The 19,156-nt window shown below is 43.4% G+C and overlaps 2 protein-coding genes across 7 annotated transcripts in view; both read right to left on the bottom strand.

Annotated features, from left to right (window-relative positions):
- LDLRAD4 (low density lipoprotein receptor class A domain containing 4) overlaps positions 1-19,156 on the bottom strand; it is a 374,896-nt gene that overhangs the window by 324,206 nt on the left and 31,534 nt on the right. The window lies entirely within an intron of this gene.
- LOC128571625 (small nuclear ribonucleoprotein E-like) lies at positions 13,226-13,562 on the bottom strand. The gene has a single exon (XM_053571192.1). The coding sequence runs from the start codon at positions 13,553-13,555 to the stop codon at positions 13,271-13,273; it is 285 nt and encodes a 94-aa protein (XP_053427167.1). The 5' UTR covers positions 13,556-13,562; the 3' UTR covers positions 13,226-13,270.

Raw genomic sequence — 19,156 nt, 5'->3', positions numbered from 1 at the left:
CACCCAACAGTGGGCTTCAGGGACAGACATACACCAGTGACGTGTATGAGAGATAAGGCTGAAAAACACAAGGAAAGTCCTAGAAAGACAGACCTCTGCAGGAGGGAAGGAAATGGTAGGAGAAAGACTAGCAACGACAGCTAACAGTGCAACATGGAAAGGAAACAGTCAGCTGAATCAGGGTAACTGGGGGTCTGACCCCTTCCTCCCAACGGTCAAGCACCCCCCAGTCACCCCACACAGGAACGGAGTTTCCCCCGGACTGTCACGCACCCCCATTCACCCTGCACAGGAACGGAGTTTCCTCCCAACTGTCACGTGCCCCTGGTCACCCCGCACAGGAACGCAGTTTCCTCCCAACTGTCATGTGCCCCTGGTCACCCCGCACAGGAACGCAGTTTCCTCCCGACTGTCACACGCCTCCGGTCACCCCGCACAGGAACGGAATTTCCTCTCCACTGTCACACACTCCCAGTCACCCCACACAGGAATAGAGTTTCCTCCTGACTGTCATGCGCCCCCAGTCACCCCGCACAGGAACAGAGTTTCCTCCCAACTGTCACGCGCCCCTGGTCACCCTGCACAGGAACGCAGTTTCCTCCCGACTGTCACGCGCCTCCGGTCACCCCGCACAGGAACGGAATTTCCTCTCCACTGTCACACACCCCCAGTCACCCTGCATAGGAATAGAGTTTCCTCCTGACTGTCACACACCCCCAGTCACCCTGCACGGGAACAGAGTTTCCTCCCAACTGGAATGGAGTTTCCTCCTATCACTCACCCCCAGTCACCATGCACAGGAACAGAGTTTGCCAAGTTCAGGTAAAACCAATACTGGACTCAGATCCAAGATGGCGGCCGAGTAACAGCTTTCCTGCAACAGGGCACAGTGACTCTGGGGAAATAAGACTTCAGGCATCTCTGCCTGGTGGGATCTGCCTATTAATCATCCCTTTGAGGATACAGAGATTCAGCAAGGGACTTCTGGACCCCAAGAGGAGGACAAAAACAGTGGAAAACTGGCAAGTGGTTCAAGTGTGTTGGATTGACCTAATCCTGCCAGCAGCCGTAAGAACAAGCAGCAGTGAGACTGAAAACTGGAAAGGCCTTACCTGTGAACTGTTTCGGTGTTTTTGGACTTAGCACTCAGTTGAACTGCCTTGGGGAGAGCTTGAGCAGGAGTGCGGAGAACTTTGTGCACTGTCTAGGGCCCCAGACTGAGCCACTGAGCCGGACGGAGCTAATGGTGCTTGGCTGTTGGCCGCAGGGAGCCACTGTGAGAGAATTGCCCCAGCAAGCTCCGCCCTCAGGGTCGCAGTGCAAGGATGGGGTGGGAGCTAGAAACCTAGTGACTGAGCAGCCTAAAGGTGGGGACTGAGCTGCCTTGCAGCCTTCACCCTCAGGGGCAGAGTGAGACCGGTTTTGGCAAACTAGAGCCTCGGGCTGTTGCCCTGGGTAGAGTGCCATGGCATCACAGCTCATAGCAACCTCTAACTCCTGGGCTCGGCACCACCGAGACCTCCATAAGAGCTGTGTCGTGACCCCCAACCCACGACCTGAGCCCGCCGAGCCTCTGCATGCCTTGACCAGGACGCACAACACTGAGTCCTCCCTCCTGTACCCTCCCTGTCTCCACACCAGCCTGCTCGTCTGGCCAGGGACACTGGTAGCTGCGTGCCCTCCGGAGCCCTCCCTGCCTCTGCGCAGAGCCCTTCTCCTGGCCAGAGACTGCTGGAGCCTTGGACTCTCTGTGCCAAAATCACTGGGTGCCAGGCACTCCCAGAACCATGTGCACCACCTTCCACCCTGTTGCTGGATCCGGGTGTGTCACACTCCTGGCCGGGGCAGCCCCAGAGGAACTACACAGAGTCACTCCCTATAAAGATCCAGCAACAATAGAGTGATCCCGCTGGGGTCTAATCTTGGAGAGACACCTCCCCAACTCTGAGGACGACCAGAGGCAATGGTAAAAAACAATCATGAGGCGAAATCAACAGAAAAACTCTGGCAATATGAATAATCAGAGTACATCAACTCCCCCAAGGATCAATGGGGCAGACACAGCACAAGATCCCATGCACAAACAAATAGCTGAGATGTCAGAAATCAAATTCAGAATATGGATAGCAAATAAGATCGAATTAGAATTCCAAGCAGTAACCCAAAAGATATCTCAAGAATTCAACGAATTCAAAGACCAAATGACCAAAGGTTTTGACACATTGAGACAAGAAGTTGCAGCCCTTGAAGATCTGAGAAACACAATAGAATCCCTCAGTAACAGAATGGAGCAAGCAGAAGAAAGGATTTCTGACACTGAAGACAAAGCTTTCGAACGCTCCCAAACTCTCAAAGAGGAAGAGAAATGGAGGGCAAAAACAGATCACTCTCCCAGAGAGCCCTGGGATAATTCGAAGAAAACCAATATTCGTCTTATAGGGATCCCCGAAAGCAACAAAGTGGCATCACAAGGCACAGAGTTTCTTCTCCATGAGATTATGAAGAACTTTCCAGACATGCCAAGAGATTCTGAAATTCAGATAGCAGACAGTTTCAGAACTCCAGCATGACTCAACCCAAATAACACATCCCCTAGACACATCATAATCAATTTCACTAAAGTTAATATGAAGGAGAAAATTCTGAAAGCAGCCAGACGACAGAAAACCATCACCTACAAGGGCAAGAATATTAGAATAACTACAGATCTCTCTGCTGAAACCTTTCAAGCTAGAAGAGAATGGTCATCGACTTTTAATCTCCTAAAACAAAATAACTTTCAACCCAGGATCCTGTACCCAGCTAAACTGAGTTTCATTTATGACAGAGAAATTAATACTTCAATGACATGCATGTGTTGAAGAAATTTGCCATAACTAAACCAGCTCTCCAGGATATTCTCAGACCTATCCTCCATAAAGACCAGCGTAATCCTCCACCACAAAAGTAAACCCACCCAGAAAATTTTGATCAAATTCCAACTTACACAGTCACAAAAGGATTAAAAATGTCCACCGGACCCTCGAAAGGCTTATCAATATTCTCAATTAATGTGAATGGTTTAAACTGTCCTCTAAAGAGGCACAGGTTGGCTGACCGGAAACAAAAACTCAAGCCAGATATCTGCTGCATGCAAGAATCACATCTTACATTAAAAGACAAATATAGACTCAAAGTGAAGGGATGGTCATCTATACTCCAGGCAAATGGAAAGCAGAAAAAAGCAGGCGTTGCAATACTATTCGCAGATGCAACAGACTTTAAACCAACCGAAATAAGGAAGGATAAGGATGGACACTTTATATTTGTTAAAGGTAATACTCAGTATGATGAGATTTCAATTATTAGTATTTATGCACCCAACTAGAACGCACCTCAACTTATAAGAGAAACTCTAACAGACATGAGCAACTTGATTTCCTCCAGTTCCATAGTAGTTGGATATTTTAACAACACTTTAGCAGTGCTGGATAGATCCTCCAAAAAGAAGCTAAGCAAAGAAATTTTAGATGTAAACTTAACAATTCAACATCTGGACTTACCAGACATCTATAGAACATTTCATCCCAACAAATCTGAATACACATTCTTCTCATCAGCCCATGGAACATACTCCAAAATCGACCACATCCTAGGCCACAAATCTAACCTCAGCAAATTTTTTGTTGTTGTTGTTGTTGTTGTTGGGGATTCATTGAGGGTACATAAGCCAGTTACACTGATTGCAATTGTTAGGTAGAGTCCCTCTTGCAATCATGTCTTGCCCCCATAAAGTGTGACAAACACCAAGGCCCCACCCCCCTCCCTCCATCCCTCTTTCTGCTTCCCCCCACCGTAACCTTAATTGTCATTAATTGTCCTCATATCAAAATTGAGTACATAGGATTCATGCTTCTCCATTCTTGTGATGCTTTACTAAGAATAATGTCTTCCACTTCCATCAAGGTTAATACAAAGGATGTAAAGTCTCCATTTTTTTTAATGGCTGAATAGTATTCCATGGTATACATATACCACAGCTTGTTAATCCATTCCTGGGTTGGTGGGCATTTAGGCTCTTTCCACATTTTGGCGATTGTAAATTGAGCTGCAATAAACAGTCTAGTACAAGTGTCCTTATGATAAAAGGATTTTTTTCCTTCTGGGTAGATGCCCAATAATGGGACTGCAGGATCAAATGGGAGGTCTAGCTTGAGTGCTTTGAGGTTTCTCCATACTTCCTTCCAGAAAGGTTGTACTAGTTTGCAGTCCCACCAGCAGTGTAAAAGTGTTCCCTTCTCTCCACATCCACGCCAGCATCTGCAGTTTTGAGATTTTGTGATGTGGGCCATTCTCACTGGGGTTAGATGATATCTCAGGGTTGTTCTGATTTGCATTTCTCTAATATATAGAGATGATGAACATTTTTTCATGTGTTTGTTAGCCATTCGTCTGTCATCTTTAGAGAAAGTTTTATTCATGTCTCTTGCCCATTGATATATGGGATTGTTGGCTTTTTTCATGTGGATTAATTTGAGTTCTCTACAGATCCTAGTTATCAAGCTTTTGTCTGATTGAAAATATGCAAAAATCCTTTCCCATTGTGTAGGTTGTCTCTTTGCTTTGGTTATTGTCTCCTTAGCTGTACAGAAGCTTTTCAGTTTAATGAAGTCCCATTTGTTTATTTTTGTTGTTGTTGCAATTGCCATGGCAGTCTTCTTCATGAATTCTTCCCCCAGGCCAATATCTTCCAGTGTTTTTCCTATGCTTTCTTTGAGGATTTTTATTGTTTCATGCCTTAAATTTAAGTCCTTTATCCATCTTGAATCAATTTTTGTGAGTGGGGAAAGGTGTGGGTCCAGTTTCAGTCTTTTACATGTAGACATCCAGTTCTCCCAAAACCATTTATTGAATAGGGAGTCTTTCCCCCAAGGTATGTTCTTGTTTGGTTTATCAAAGATTAGGTGGTTGTAAGATGTTAGTTTCATTTCTTGGTTTTCAATTCGATTCCAAGTGTCTATGTCTCTGTTTTTGTGCCAGTACCATGCTGTCTTGACCACTATGGCTTTGTAGTACAGACTAAAATCTGGTATGCTGATGCCCCCAGCTTTATTTTTATTACTAAGAACTGCCTTAGCTATATGGGGTTTTTTCTGGTTCCATACAAAACGCAGAATCATTTTTTCCAAATCTTGAAACTACTAACCTCAGCAAATTTAAAAAAAAAAAATAGAAATTACTCCTTGCATCTTCTCAGACCATCACAGAATAAAAGTTGAACTCGATAACAACAGGAACCTGCATACCCATACAAAAACATGGAAGCTACACAACCTTATGCTAAAGGATAGAGGGGTTATAGACAAGATTAAGAAGGAAATCACCAAATTTTTTGAACAAAACAACAATCAAGACACGAATTACCAGAACCTTTGGAATACTGCAAAGGCAGTTCTAAGAGGGAAATTTATAGCACTGCAAGCCTTCCTCAAGAAAACGGAAAGAGAGGAAGTTAGTAACTTAATGGGACATCTCAAGCAAATGGAGAACAATGAACACTCTAACCCCAAAACCAGCAGAAGAAAAGAAATAACCAAAATCAGAGCAGAATTAAATGAAATTGAAAGCAAAAGAATTATACAACAGATCAATAAATCCAAAACTTGGTTTTTTGAAAAGATCAATAAAATAGAAAAGATCAATAAAATAGATAAACCTTTGGCCAACCTAACCAGGAAAAGAAAGAGTGAAATCTCCAATTTCATCAATCAGAAAGGGTAACTATGAAATAACAACAGACCCCTCAGAAATTCAAAAAATCCTCAATGAATACTACAAGAAACTCTACTCTCAGAAATATGAAAATCTGAAAGAAATCGACCAATACCTGCAAGTATGCCACCTACCAAGACTTAGCCAGAATGAAGTGGAAATGTTGAACAGGCCTATATCAAGTTCTGAAATAGCATCAACTATACAAAATCTCCCTAAAAAGAAAAGCCCAGGACCAGATAGCTTTACATCAGAATTCTACCAAACCTTTAAAGAAGAACTAGTACCTATATTACTAAACCTCTTCCAAAATATACAAAAAGAAGGAATATTACCCAACACATTCTACGAAGCAAACATCACCTTGATCCCCAAACCAGGAAAAGACCCAACAAGAAAAGAAAATTATAGACCGATATCACTAATGAATATTGATGCTAAAATACTCAATAAGATCCTAACAAACAAAATCCAACAACACATCAAAAAAATTATACATCACGACCAAGTGGGATTTATCCCAGGGTCTCAAGGCTGGTTCAATATATGTAAATCTATAAATGTAATTCAGCACATAAACAAACTAAAAAATTAGGACCATATGATTCTTTCAATTGAGGCAGAAAAAGCTTTTGATAATATCCAGCATCCCTTCATGATCAGAACACTTAAGAAAATTGGTATAGAAGGGACATTTCTTAAACTAATAGAGGCCATCTACAGCAAACCCACAGCCAATATCGTATTGAATGGAGTTAAATTGAAATCATTTCCACTTAGATCAGGAACGAGGCAAGGTTGCCCATTGTCTCCATTGCTCTTTAACATTGTAATGGAAGTTTTAGCCACTGCAACTAGTGAAGAAAAGGCGATCAAGGGTATCCACATAGGGTCAGAAGAGATCAAACTTTCACTTACAGATGATATGATCGTATATCTGGAAAACACTAGGGATTCTACTACAAAACTTTTAGAAGTGATCAAGGAATACAGCAATGTCTCAGGCTACAAAAAAAAACACCCATAAATCTGTAGCCTTTATATATACCAACAATAACCAAGCTGAAAAAACAGCCAAGGACTCTATTCCTTTCACAGTAGTGCCAAAGAAGATGAAATATTTGGGAGTATACCTAACAAAGGACGTGAAAGATCTTTACAAAGAGAACTATGAAACTTTAAGAAAAGAAATAGCTGAAGATGTTAACAAATGGAAAAACATACCATGCTCATGGCTGGGAAGAATCAACATTGTTAAAATGTCTATACTACCCAAAGCAATATTTAATTTTATTTAATTTTTTTTTTTATTGTTGGGGATTCATTGAGGGTACAATAAGCCAGGTTACACTGATTGCAATTGTTAGGTAAAGTCCCTCTTGCAATCATGTCTTGCCCCCATAAAGTGTGACACACACCAAGGCCCCACCCCCCTCCCTCGGTCCCTCTTTCTGCTTTTCCTCCCCCCCATAATCTTAATTGTAATTAATTTTAACGCAATTCCTATTAAGCTTCATTATCATATTTTAAAGATCTTGAAAAAATAATACTTCATTTTATATGGAATCCGAAAAAAACCTCGAATAGCCAAAACATTACTCAGCAATAAAAACACAGCAGGAGGAATCACACTACCAGATCTGAGACTGTACTATATAAATCAATAGTGATCAAAACAGCATGGTATTGGCACAAAAACAGAGAAGTAGATGTCTGGAACAGAATAAAGAACCAAGAGATGAATCCAGCTACTTACCATTATTTGATTTTTGACAAGCCAATTAAAAACATTCAGTGGGGAAAAGATTCCCTATTTAACAAATGGTGCTGAGTGAACTGGCTGGAAACCTGTAGAAGATTGAAACTGGATCTACTACAAAAAAAAAAAAAAAAAGATTGAAACTGGACCCAAACCTTTCACCATTAACTAAGATAGACTCTCACTGGATAAAAGATTTAAACTTAAGACATGAAAATATAAAAATTCTTGAAGAAAGTGCAGGGAACACTCTTGAAGGAATTGGCCTGGGTGAATATTTTATGAGGAGGACTCCCCAGGAAATTGAAGCAGTATCAAAAATATACTACTGGGACCTGATCAAACTAAAAAGCTTCTGCACAGCCAAGAACATAGTAAATAAAGCAAGCAGACAGCCCTCAGAATGGGAGAAAATATTTGCAGGTTATACCTCCGATAAAGGTCTAATAACCAGAATCCACAGAGAACTCAAATGTATTAGCAAGAAAAGAACATGTGATCCCATTTCAGGGTGGGCAAGGGACTTGAAGAGAGACTTCTCTAAAGAAGACAGACGCACAATCTACAAACACATGAAAAAAAGCTCATCATCCTTAATCATCAGAGAAATGCAAATCAAAACTACTTTGAGATATCACCTAACCCCAGTAAGAATAGCGCATGTAACAAAATCCCAAAACCAGAGATGTTGGCATGGATGTGGAGAAAAGGGCACACTTCTACACTGCTGATGGGAATACACACTAATACGTTCCTTCTGGAAGGATGTTTGGAGAATTCTTAGAGACCTAAAAATAGACCTGCCATTCGATCCTATAATTCCTTTACTAGGTTTATACCCAGAAGACCAAAAGTCACAATATAACAAAGACATTTGTACCAGAATGTTTATTGCAGCCCAACTCATAATTGCTAAGTCATGGAAGAAGCCCAAGTGCCCCTCGACCCACAAATGGACTAGCAAATTGTGGTACATGTATACTATGGAATATTATGCAGCCTTAAAGAAAGATGGAGACTTTACCTCTTTCATGTTTACATGGATGGAGCTGGAACATATTCTTCTTAGCAAAGTATCTCAGAAATGGAAGAAAATGTACTTAGCCCTACTATGAAGCTAAATTATAGCTTTCACATGAAGGCTATAACCCAACTATAGCACAAGACTATGAGGAAAGGGCCAAGGAAGGGGAAGGGATGGGGGAGGTTAGGTGGAGGGAGGGTAATGGGTGGGGCCACACCTATGGTGCATCTTAGAATGGGTACAGGCAAAACTTACTAAAGGCAGAATACAAATGTCTACATACAATAACTAAGAAAATGCCATGAAGGCTATGTTGAACAGTTTGATGAGAATATTTCAGATTGTACATGAAACCAGCACATTGTACCCCTTGATTGCACTGATGTACGCAGCTTTGATTTAACAATAAAAAAAAAAAAAAACAGTCTCCTCAGCCGTTGTCAAAATGGATTAGAGAAAGATGTGCAAAGCCCTCTAACACACTTCAGTCATGTATAACAGTACGCAAAAGAACATCTTCAACCGATTCCTGAGACAAAGAAAGGCTTCAGGGAGCTTGACAGGGCTGCTGAAAAGCAGGAGGACACTGTTACCACCAGCTAAAAGGGAACAGCCTCCCGTGGGATCAGAAAGAAGCTGCTGACAGCACAGGGTGCATTTCCCAAGTGTGGGCAATGGGCCACTCAATTGCCACTGAAAATCAGTAGGCCGAGGCACGGACCTTCAATGTGAACCATCATGGGCTCTTAGGAGATTATCTGGAAAGCACATTCAGTGTTCTTTCTGTCAGGGGACATGGCTGAGCTGTGCTGAGCACCTCCACACCTCAAAAACCTGCCACATTTCACTGGACACCTCCCCAGAACTCCTGAGAAATTCTGCTGTGGGCTCTTTTAGAGAGGCTTGACACGCCACAGGTCCTGGTATAGGTGAGCTGCGGTGGGAGAAGGGGCTTCTACAAACCCAGCCACCCCCTGGGGCCTCCACTGGGCTCACGCCGCCCACACACTCAAGAGGTGTGTGCCCAGGAGGGAACAAGGACGGCTCTCTCCCGCTTTCTCAAGGAAGCCACGGAGTTGCTGCAGACACAGCGAGGGGGTGGCCCTGAGTATTGTATGCAGCATGGATGGACGGATGGGAGACTCAGAAAATAGGAGAAGGAAACAACTGAGAGAAAACAAATCAAAACCATGTCTCCATGAGTGCTTTCCACGCATATATAGTAGAACACTCTAAAGAGTGTGCTTACCTTTACTTAGTTCCTCTCTAAGAGCTGCAAATGTGCAAGGTTTTCATATTAAAACATTTTTTGTCCAAAAGTCAATCAGAAATGAGACAGTGCATGGATGGAGCTGGAACATACTCTTCTTAGTAAAGAATCTCAAGAATGGAAGAAAAAGTATCCAATGTACTCAGCCCTACTATGAAACTAATTTATGGCTTTCACGTTAAAGCTATAACCCAGTTATAACCTAAGAATAGGGGGAAGGGGGAGAGGGAGGGGAGGGAGGGGGAGGATGGGCGGAGGGAGGGTGATTGGTGGGATTACACCTGCGGTGCATCTTACAAGGGTACATGTGAAACTTAGTAAATGTACAATATAAATGTCTTAACACAATAACTAAGAAAATGCCAGGAAGGCTATGTTAACCAGTGTGATGAGAAGGTGTCAAACGGTCTATAAAACCAGTGTATGGTGCCCCATGATCGCATTAATGTACACAGCTATGATTTAATAAAAAAAAAGAAAAGAAAAGAAATGAGAAAGTGTCCACAAACCATGCACACTCACCTTCGTCTATGAAGTCTTGTGAACAAGTGCTCCAGAAGCACAAGAACAGCCAAAAGGAGAGCTTGTTTGAGGGACACGTGTCACCCTAATCTGAGTACAGGATGACCAAGTGCTCGCCTGCCCAGGAGCCCTGGTCTGTTAGACACTGGGCCCAGAAGCACCATCCACTGTGGATTAAAACTGTGATTCACCTTCACAGGGAGTTTCCTGGGAAGACTTTATTTTACAGATGTTAAAAGGCGAGTGAGTTGTTTTGACCTAATCCTTTCCCTGCCTTATTCAACCATGATCAGGAACCTAGCTAAGGAAAGAGGAAATCTGTATCATGGTGAACCACAGCCTCTGTACTAAGCTAGGAAGAAAGATCTTGACCTAAATACTGAATTAGGAACAAGAAATTTATCAACGACAGCAATCTATAAGGTTTAATCAGATCACAAACGCTTTTAAGGGACAGGGAAAAAGGGAAATCATAAAAGAATTTAATCTTTGGTTCACTTCCAATAGATTATTCCAGTCCCTGATGTCCCTCTAGTCATTTCCAAACATTTGTTTAAAGAAACTGGAATTCTGAAATCATGAAAGCAAAATCAAACAGCCAATTCAGTGTCCATAAATCTTCACTAAAGTGCACCTCATTTGAGGTGTTTGCACTACTGTCTCCAGTGGCCACTTCTTAGCAGATTCCATTTTAATGCTAACGAAAAAGAAGACTTCATAGAATTCAGTCATTAAGACAAATCAAAATCTTAAAAAAAGAAAACCTCTGCAATCCCTGTCAAGCAAAGTACTCTGGAAGTGCAGAAGAAACGTGGGGCTACCTACTGCAGGTGTCTGCCTATTGGGAACTGAGTGATTCAACTCTTTGTCTTATTTAGGGGGGAAAAAAAGGATTTGGGGCAATGCAATTTCTTTTCTGAATACTAGATACATAAATGAAAACAGCAACACAAAAAGAACTAGACATTGGAGATCTGATATTGTTTCAATCACTACCAGGCCACTGTATATCTTCCAATTTTGTTTATTTATTTATTTATTTTGAAACAAGGTCTGTCTCTGTTGTCCCAAGTGAAGTGCAGTGGCCTCATCACAGCTCACTCACTGCAGCTCCCAGCTCCTGAGGCTCAAACCATCCTCCCACCTCAGCCTCCCAAAATGCTGAGACTGCAGGTGTGAGCCACCATGCCTAGCCTATTTTCTAATCTTCGATCCCTGTTACTCATCTCTCAAAACTCTGCCAAAGGCAGATTTTTTCTTTTTCTTCTTTTTTATTAATTTCAGATTGATAGGAGAATACAAACAATTAGGTCACATTATTTACATTTATTAGGAAAGGCTGGGTTTTTCTGCCTGGGCACTATGACATCAGAGCTGGATAACCTTGTGGCAGAGCAGGGGCTATAGGCTGTCTAGCTGTATCCCTGGCTGCTACCCACTACGCGCTGGTAGCCACTCCTGTCCCCCAGCTGTGATAACCAAAAACATCTCCAGACATTGTCAAATGTACGTGGGGGCACAAATTGCCCCCAGTCGAGAACCACTGCACTGAAGCATCCACACCTTGCTTAGCTCCTCAAAGTCTGAGACTGAAGGCTGCAATCTGGGCTCCAGAACACCACCTTGATTGAACAGGTCTGCCACAGGCTTACGATGAAGGGGACAGGGCAGGTGGGACAGGGAAACCCCCCCACACTCTACCAATGATGAGCCATGAGCATCACCCCCTAGTCTGACCAACATCATCCAGAAACAAAAGAACCAGCACTAAAGCCCAGCTTGCCAGCCATCAAACAGGCTGGGCCTTTCCATGGGGCTTCCAAAGACAATGAAAAGGGAGAGACTTTTCAAAACTGAACTTTCCTACAGGAACTAAGCCATTTTCCCTCATTATAGTTCAACTCATCAGCTTCGGAGCCAGGCCCCAGCACAAGTGCTTACAGAGCCCCGCACAGGCCCTCCCAGACGCTCCCTGCCACATGACTCAGCGGTAGCCATTTGTGACAGCTCATAAACAGCTCTGAATACAAACCATTGTCAGAGGAGATATTAACAAATTTGCACTTCTGGAGTTCCCACACAGGCAATTTTCTCATCACTCTGACAAGAGAAATGTTTAAGAAAAAGGCAACAAACAGTTCTGCGATCTCTGGGCAATGTGTTCCAAATAAGTGCACCAATGTGTATCAAAGAGCTGCTCCATTCCAGCAATACGGATCCAGCCCTGCACGCACACCTGCTGTCCCTGGGCACCGAGACACCTGGGCTTCCCCTGCATTCCTTCAACTCCTACCTTTGACCCTCTCTTTTCCATGCCAGCACACATACTATCTTACAGGGGTCAGCTCTCTGAGAGAGCACCCAGGGTGCTAGATTGCTGGGGATGGAGCTGGTCAGGGCATTTCTCAAGCTTGACCCCAGCAGCCTTCATAAAATGCTGATCCTGAAGCAAGAAGGCTGCAGAATGTCTAAAAAGTATTCCCCAAGTTCAAGATGTAGGTGGATCCCCTGGATCTTGTCAAAAGGCAGATTTGGATGGGGGGCGAGGGGACGAAGCTAAGACCACACTTCTAACCTGCAACTGCATAGCATCTTGTGATGCCAGCAGGGTGCTCAGATGACATTCATGCCCACTCAAAAGACCAGGCCCTTCTGGGCATCAGGAGACGAGAGTGAAGGAGGCGGGTCTCAGGCTCACGGAAATCATAGTCACATCGCAACAAGCAACACACTTTTTCTTATTTTCTACAGCTATTGTTTTATCTAATGATTTGTTTTTTTTTGTTTGTTTTTTTAATAAAAACAATCCCACAGCATTTATTATCACTTTGAAATAACATAAAGGTAATCATAACCAAATGAACAAATGTTTTAGAACTATGTTCCCAACAAAGTATGCCAAAAAATCCTATATTGCCCTTTCAACAATTTCTCACTTCACTGGTCATTTCCAGTTGGAGACGCTTTGTAGCAGAGTGATATTATCTCCTTCTAGCATGATCCGACCCAGTTGTTTTCTTGACTTTGTTTTAGAATGAATCTCTTCAGCAGCATCTAATACAAGATTCGTACACTCATCAAAACCAATGACACAGCCTTCCATCCATGTATTCACTTGCTCAGAGAACGACACCTGGATCCGGGATCTATTTTCTAAGTATCTGAAGATGAGGTTGATGGGCTGCACCATCACCTTCTGCACTTTCTGGCCCTGGCCACAGTACGCCATGGCAGAATCTCACAAACACCACATTAACCATCTCGCCATCCCAGAAAGAAACTGATGATTAGTTTTTAAATACCAGTGCTGTGTTAACTAAAAAAAAAAAAAAAAAATGGGGTTTATCCTTTTAAATGTTCGATGTTTTTAATATTTGCTACATGTGGGCATTTTTGTTTCCTGAGGCTCCCTCTAGTTCACAGCAGGGGCATGGCCAATCAGTAGCTGCAACAAACAGAAACTGGTTTACCTGTAAGAGCAAACGCTGTGGCTTTCTGGGGTCGCAGGCCCAGCCGTGTCCAGGACTAGCTGAGTGAGCTCTGAGAGGCCCTGACCAACTGTCCTCAGCTGGACTGCAGGAGACCATCCCCACACCAGCAGGCGCAGGCCCTAACCTCTTCTTTACACACTCCAATGGCTCCCCAAGGCCGATGAGAAAAGAAAACCCTTACCTGTCTGGAAGACCCTCACTCCCTCACACCACCAGCCCTGGGCCCACCCAGCTCCCTGCTGTCCCAGTTGCTCAGGGTGCTCCTGTTAGATCTGGTGGAAGATAAACAGGTGATGTGGAAGGGGCCAAGGGCAGAGAGCAGGAACCAAATTGCACACAGGAACCAAACTGCAGTAAGAACTGTTCCTAGTAAGAACACACAGTGAGGAGCCCCTAGTGAACTTAAACTGACTGGGAGACTCATTACCATATAATTAACGTTGAAGATTTTTTTTTTGACCCCACCCCACATGCATGCATAATAAGGATCTAGTTATGTAATCCCAACCTGTCAATCACTCCAAGAACAGGGAAAACAGCCATTCTGCGATTGGGGGGCGGGGGGCGCAAACTAGTCCACTCCTTCAGGGAGGCCCATCTCATTCTTTGAGACGTATTCTCACTGTACTCCCATGCTACAATTAACGTGTGTGTACGTGATTGCTTTGTCTCTGTGGTCACTCTGCCATCGGCCTGGACCCAGTGCTCAGTGTTCAGCACTGGGAGCCAAGAACCACGGACTGTCCAGCCAGCCGGCTCCCCACCTCCACACACCATCCCTTCTCCTGGCAAACTCTGCACCTGCCTCTGGGAAACCTGGAGCCTCCCCAGGCCCCAGGATCTTCCCTGGGGTCACAGGCCACCCTCCAAAGCTCTTTCCAGTCCCACTTAGCCCATCTAAGTCTTTGATTCCTGGCCCCCCACTTTACAGAGAGCCCAGAGCACAGGGCCTGTCATGGCCATACACACAGTGAACACCCACTGAATGCCCAGGTGAAGAGGGCTGCACTGTCCTTTCTGGTGGAGACTATTGTCAAACACCAAGAGTTTTGTGTCTAGTGACAACTGAGCACAAAGGGCAAGTAAAGCCCTGTGCCCCAAGGCAACTCAATCTGGAGAGCTTGTGTTCATTTCTAAGGAAAAGAAATAAAAACAGAGTGGCAGATTCTAATCATGATGTCTTTAAGAGAATATCAAAAAGATTATTCCAAATTCCAGATAATTCCAAAGATTATTCCACTTCCTTGACTATGTCCCTTCCTCTGTCCTGTGTGCTCACCGGCAGAGGTCTGAGAATGATGGCCTGTGCCTCCCGCTGAAAGTCCCCCCCCCATCAGTGTGTCTGCCATAAGCAAGCCCATCCTAAGAAAGGGTTACTAGTCAGCCTGAGGACGGCCACCACCACGGGGCTCCTCTAAGACCCAGGCTCAACAACATGGGTGGAGACCCACACTGGGTCCTGGAACCTGGGCTCGGGCAGAAAGCCATCCAGACATGGGGGCAGAAAGGGGATGGGGACCACAAGCAAGGCAGGTATGTACTTTGGACCGCCTTGTGCCCCATTTTCCAAGCAAGCATGAGTCTGTCTTGTGCCGTCTGCTCACTGAAGCCTGCGGTGCCGCCAGTGGTTTGGAAAACCAGCAAGACGAAAAGCAAACACAAGGCAAGCCTAAGTCTCTGCAGAGCACAGTCAGACAGCTGTGTGCAGAAGCAGCTGTGAAGACGGGGCCAATAGCAAGTGAGGCTGAAACTGTTTCATGGAAGGAGGCCTCAGGCATCACAAAAGTCAGTGGTGTCTCAGTTCCTCATGCTGGCCTCTCATTTTTCAAGAGTCAGACCCTTTATTATCCCCATCTATAGCATTCCCGCTGTGCCAAACACTGCATGCTGGGGACTCACCGAGTTCTGACAGTGTGACTGCGACGCCAACCTTGTCATGGGTCATCCTTCATATTTCCATGGTATCCATTGCCACACCTTCTTTCTCTAGTCTTAATTGTAAAGACACTGTGCAATGACCACCAGAAGTCTATCACTTGTGCATCGAAAGCTACCTGAGGTCAGTCACCTAGTCAGACAGGGACCTGTGTCCCTGCCCTGGGTCCTCAGCACCTAGTGGTGCTCCTGGCAGAATAAATATGTGTTTGCATTTGAGCTGCAGCAATTACATCAAGATTTTAATAAAAGCTTCATGTATGGCAAGAAGACATTCCACTGCAAATTGTTTCTTCACTGATACCTGAGTACCTTTCAAATAATCATACTTGGGGGGGATATTTTTCTTCTTTTTAGAGACAGGGTCGTTCTCTGTTGTGCATGCAGTGGTGTTCATAGCTCACAGCAAGACTCCAACTCCTAAGCAATCCTCCCACCAACCCTGTTTCCCCGAAAATAAGACATCCTCCAAAAATAAGACCTACTTACAGAAAAGATAAGGCGTCCCCTGAAAATAAGACCTAGTGCATCTTGGGAGCACACCTTAAAATAAGACACTGTCTTATTTTCGGGGAAACAGGGTAGATGGGGCAATAGGTACGTGCCACTATGCCTGGCTAACTTTTTTTTTTTTTTTTTTTTTTTGTACAGATGGGAGTTTGCTATGTTGCCCGGGCTGGTCTCAAACTCCCAGCCTCAAGTGATCCTCCCACCTCTGCCTCCCAAACTGCTGGGATTATAGGTGTGAGCCATTGTGCCTGGCCCAAACAAGCAAATTTCCATAGAACCACACAAATAATACTCTTCTCAGTTTGCTTCTTTTAGTTAACAGAATTGAGTTTCCATATAAGCCACTAACTTCTTTTGAAGACCAAGAAGAAAAGCCCCCGAGCCTCCTCCAGTAGCAGGCCACAGACCAGGACTTCTGCCCTTGGGTCCAGTCACCATCTCCTTAAAATGAATATGGGGATTGCCCTGCCTCTGCAGACATCTTTGGGCAGTCTGGTCATTTTAACAATATTAATTCTTCTAGTCCAACAAGTGCAGGGTGTCTTTTAATTTACTTGTATCCTCTTCAATTTTTTTTTTTTTTTTTGAGACAGAGTCTCACTCTTGTCACCTCAGTAGAGTGCCGTAGTGTCACAGCAATTTCCAACTCCTGGGCTTAAGCAATTCTCTTGCCTCAGCCTCCCAAGTAGCTGGGACCACAGGTGCCCGCCACAACGCCTGGCTATTTTTTGTTGCAGTTGCCACTGCTGTTTTTGCTGGCCGGGGCCGGGTTCAAACCCCCCACCCTTGCTATAATGGGGGCGGAACCCTACCCACTGAACCGCCTGCCCCACCTCATCTTCAATTTCTTTCATTGTGTTTTCTCTGTAGAGACCTCCTTGATTAAATTTATTCCTAGATATTTTATTTCATTTACTTTTTTGTGCTATTGTACCATGATATTGCCCTCTTGAGTTCTTTTTTCAGCTAGTTGTTCATGTATAGAAACACTATTGCTGGGCGGCGCCTGTGGCTCAAGGAGTAGGGCGCCGGTCCCATATGCCGGAGGTGGCGGGTTCAAACCCAGCCCCGGCCAAAAAAATCACACACAAAAAAAAAGAAACACGATTGCTTTTTGTATGTTTTATATCCTTACAACTTTAATGAATTTGTTTATCAGTTCAAAGAATTTTTTGAAAGAATCTTTAGGTTGGTCTATATATAAAATGATGTCATCTGCAAACAGGGACGATTTGACTTCCTTCATTCCAGTGTGCACGCCCTTTATTTCTTTGTCTTGCCTAATAGCTCTGGGTAGAACTTCTAGTACTACGTCAAATGAGAGTGGTCAAGAGTGGGCTTCCTTGTCTTGTTCCAGTTCTTAGAGGAAAATCTCTCAGCTTTTCCCTGTGCAGTACGATGTAAGCTGTGGCTGAGTCATACATCGCTTTTACTGTGTGGGTACTTTCCTCCTATATCTACTTTTTTGAGAGTTTTTATCATCAGAGGATGTTGAATTTGAATGCTTTTTTTGGATGTATTGAGATGATCACATGGTATCTTTCCTTCCCTCAGTTGCTGTGATATGTAAATTTATTGACTTGCGGGTGTTGAACCAGCCTTGCATTCCTGGGATAAAGCCCACTTGACTGTGATGTATTCTCTTTTTATGTGTTGTTGGTGGATTCAATTTGCTAGCATTGTATGAAGGACTTTTGCATTTATGTTCATAAGGGTTACTGACTTACAGTTTTTTGTTGTTGTTATACCCTTGTCTGGTTTTGGTATCAAGGTTATGCTAGCCTCATGGAATGAGTTAGGAAGAATACCTCTGCTTCAGTGTTATAAAATGGTTTGAGAAGACCTGGTATTAATTCTTCTTTAAAGAATTTTGATGGAGGGTGGCGCCTGTGGCTCAAAGGGGTAGGGCTCCAGGCCCCATAGGCCAGAAGTGGTGGGTTCAAACCCAGCCCAGCCAAAAACTGCAAAAAAAAAAAGAATTTTGATAGAATTCAGCAGTGAAACTACTGGCCCAAGAGACTTTGTTGGGAGACTTTTTACTACTGATTTAAACTCACTACTTTCTATGGGTCTGTTCAGGTTTTCTATTTCTTCTTACTCAACATTGTATGCTTCCAGGAATTTATCTATTTCCTCTAGGTTTCTGAAATCACTGGCATACAATTATTCATGACAGTCTCCAATCATCCTTCATATTTCCAGGGTATCCATTGTTACACCTTCTTTTTCATTTCTGATTTTATGTATTTGGTTCTTCTCTCTTTTTTCTCAGGCTAGTGTATGACCTGTCAGTTTTGCTTATCTTTTTCAAAAAATTTTGTTTCATTAATCTTTTGCATTTTTGTCTCATTTTTGCTTATTTCTGTTATGACCTTTACTTCCTTCTAATAACTACAAAAATACCAACAACATCCTTCATAGAAATAGAAAAACAATCCTAAAATTCACATAGAACCAGAAAAGATCCCAACTAGCCAAACTCATTTGGAAGGAAAAGAACAAAACTGAAGGCATCACACTACAAGACTCCAACATAAAAAGGGGGTCTTCGAAAAGTTCATGGGAAATTGTGTATTATGGAAAAAATGCACATTTTTGCATTAAAATAAACTCATACTAACTCTCCATGTCACATCTGAACAGAATCTAATTTGCACTAGTAAGAAGGGTAAGACATCACTCTGAAAAGAGTGCCGACTACAACAAAACGAATTCTGTTAAAATTGAAGACGAAACATACATCAAATTTATGGTGACACTTGGGTGGAAGAACAGTGAGATCATTAATGCTTTACAAAAAGCTTATGAGGACAAAGCCCAAAAGAATCAGTAGTCCCCAAACAGATCACTCATTTTAAGAAGGGATGAGATGAGAGCAGCACCTGTGGCTCAAG

The sequence above is a fragment of the Nycticebus coucang genome, chromosome 19, assembly GCF_027406575.1.
Source record: "Nycticebus coucang isolate mNycCou1 chromosome 19, mNycCou1.pri, whole genome shotgun sequence".
Lineage (NCBI taxonomy): Eukaryota > Metazoa > Chordata > Mammalia > Primates > Lorisidae > Nycticebus > Nycticebus coucang.
The sequence above is the reverse complement of the archived record's forward strand: the minus strand, read 5'-3'. Positions and strand labels throughout refer to the sequence as shown.

Bases quoted from the DNA above. Each gene is read 5' to 3' on its own strand.
- LOC128571625 (XM_053571192.1), bottom strand. From the start codon at position 13,555: ATGGCGTACTGTGGCCAGGGCCAGAAAGTGCAGAAGGTGATGGTGCAG.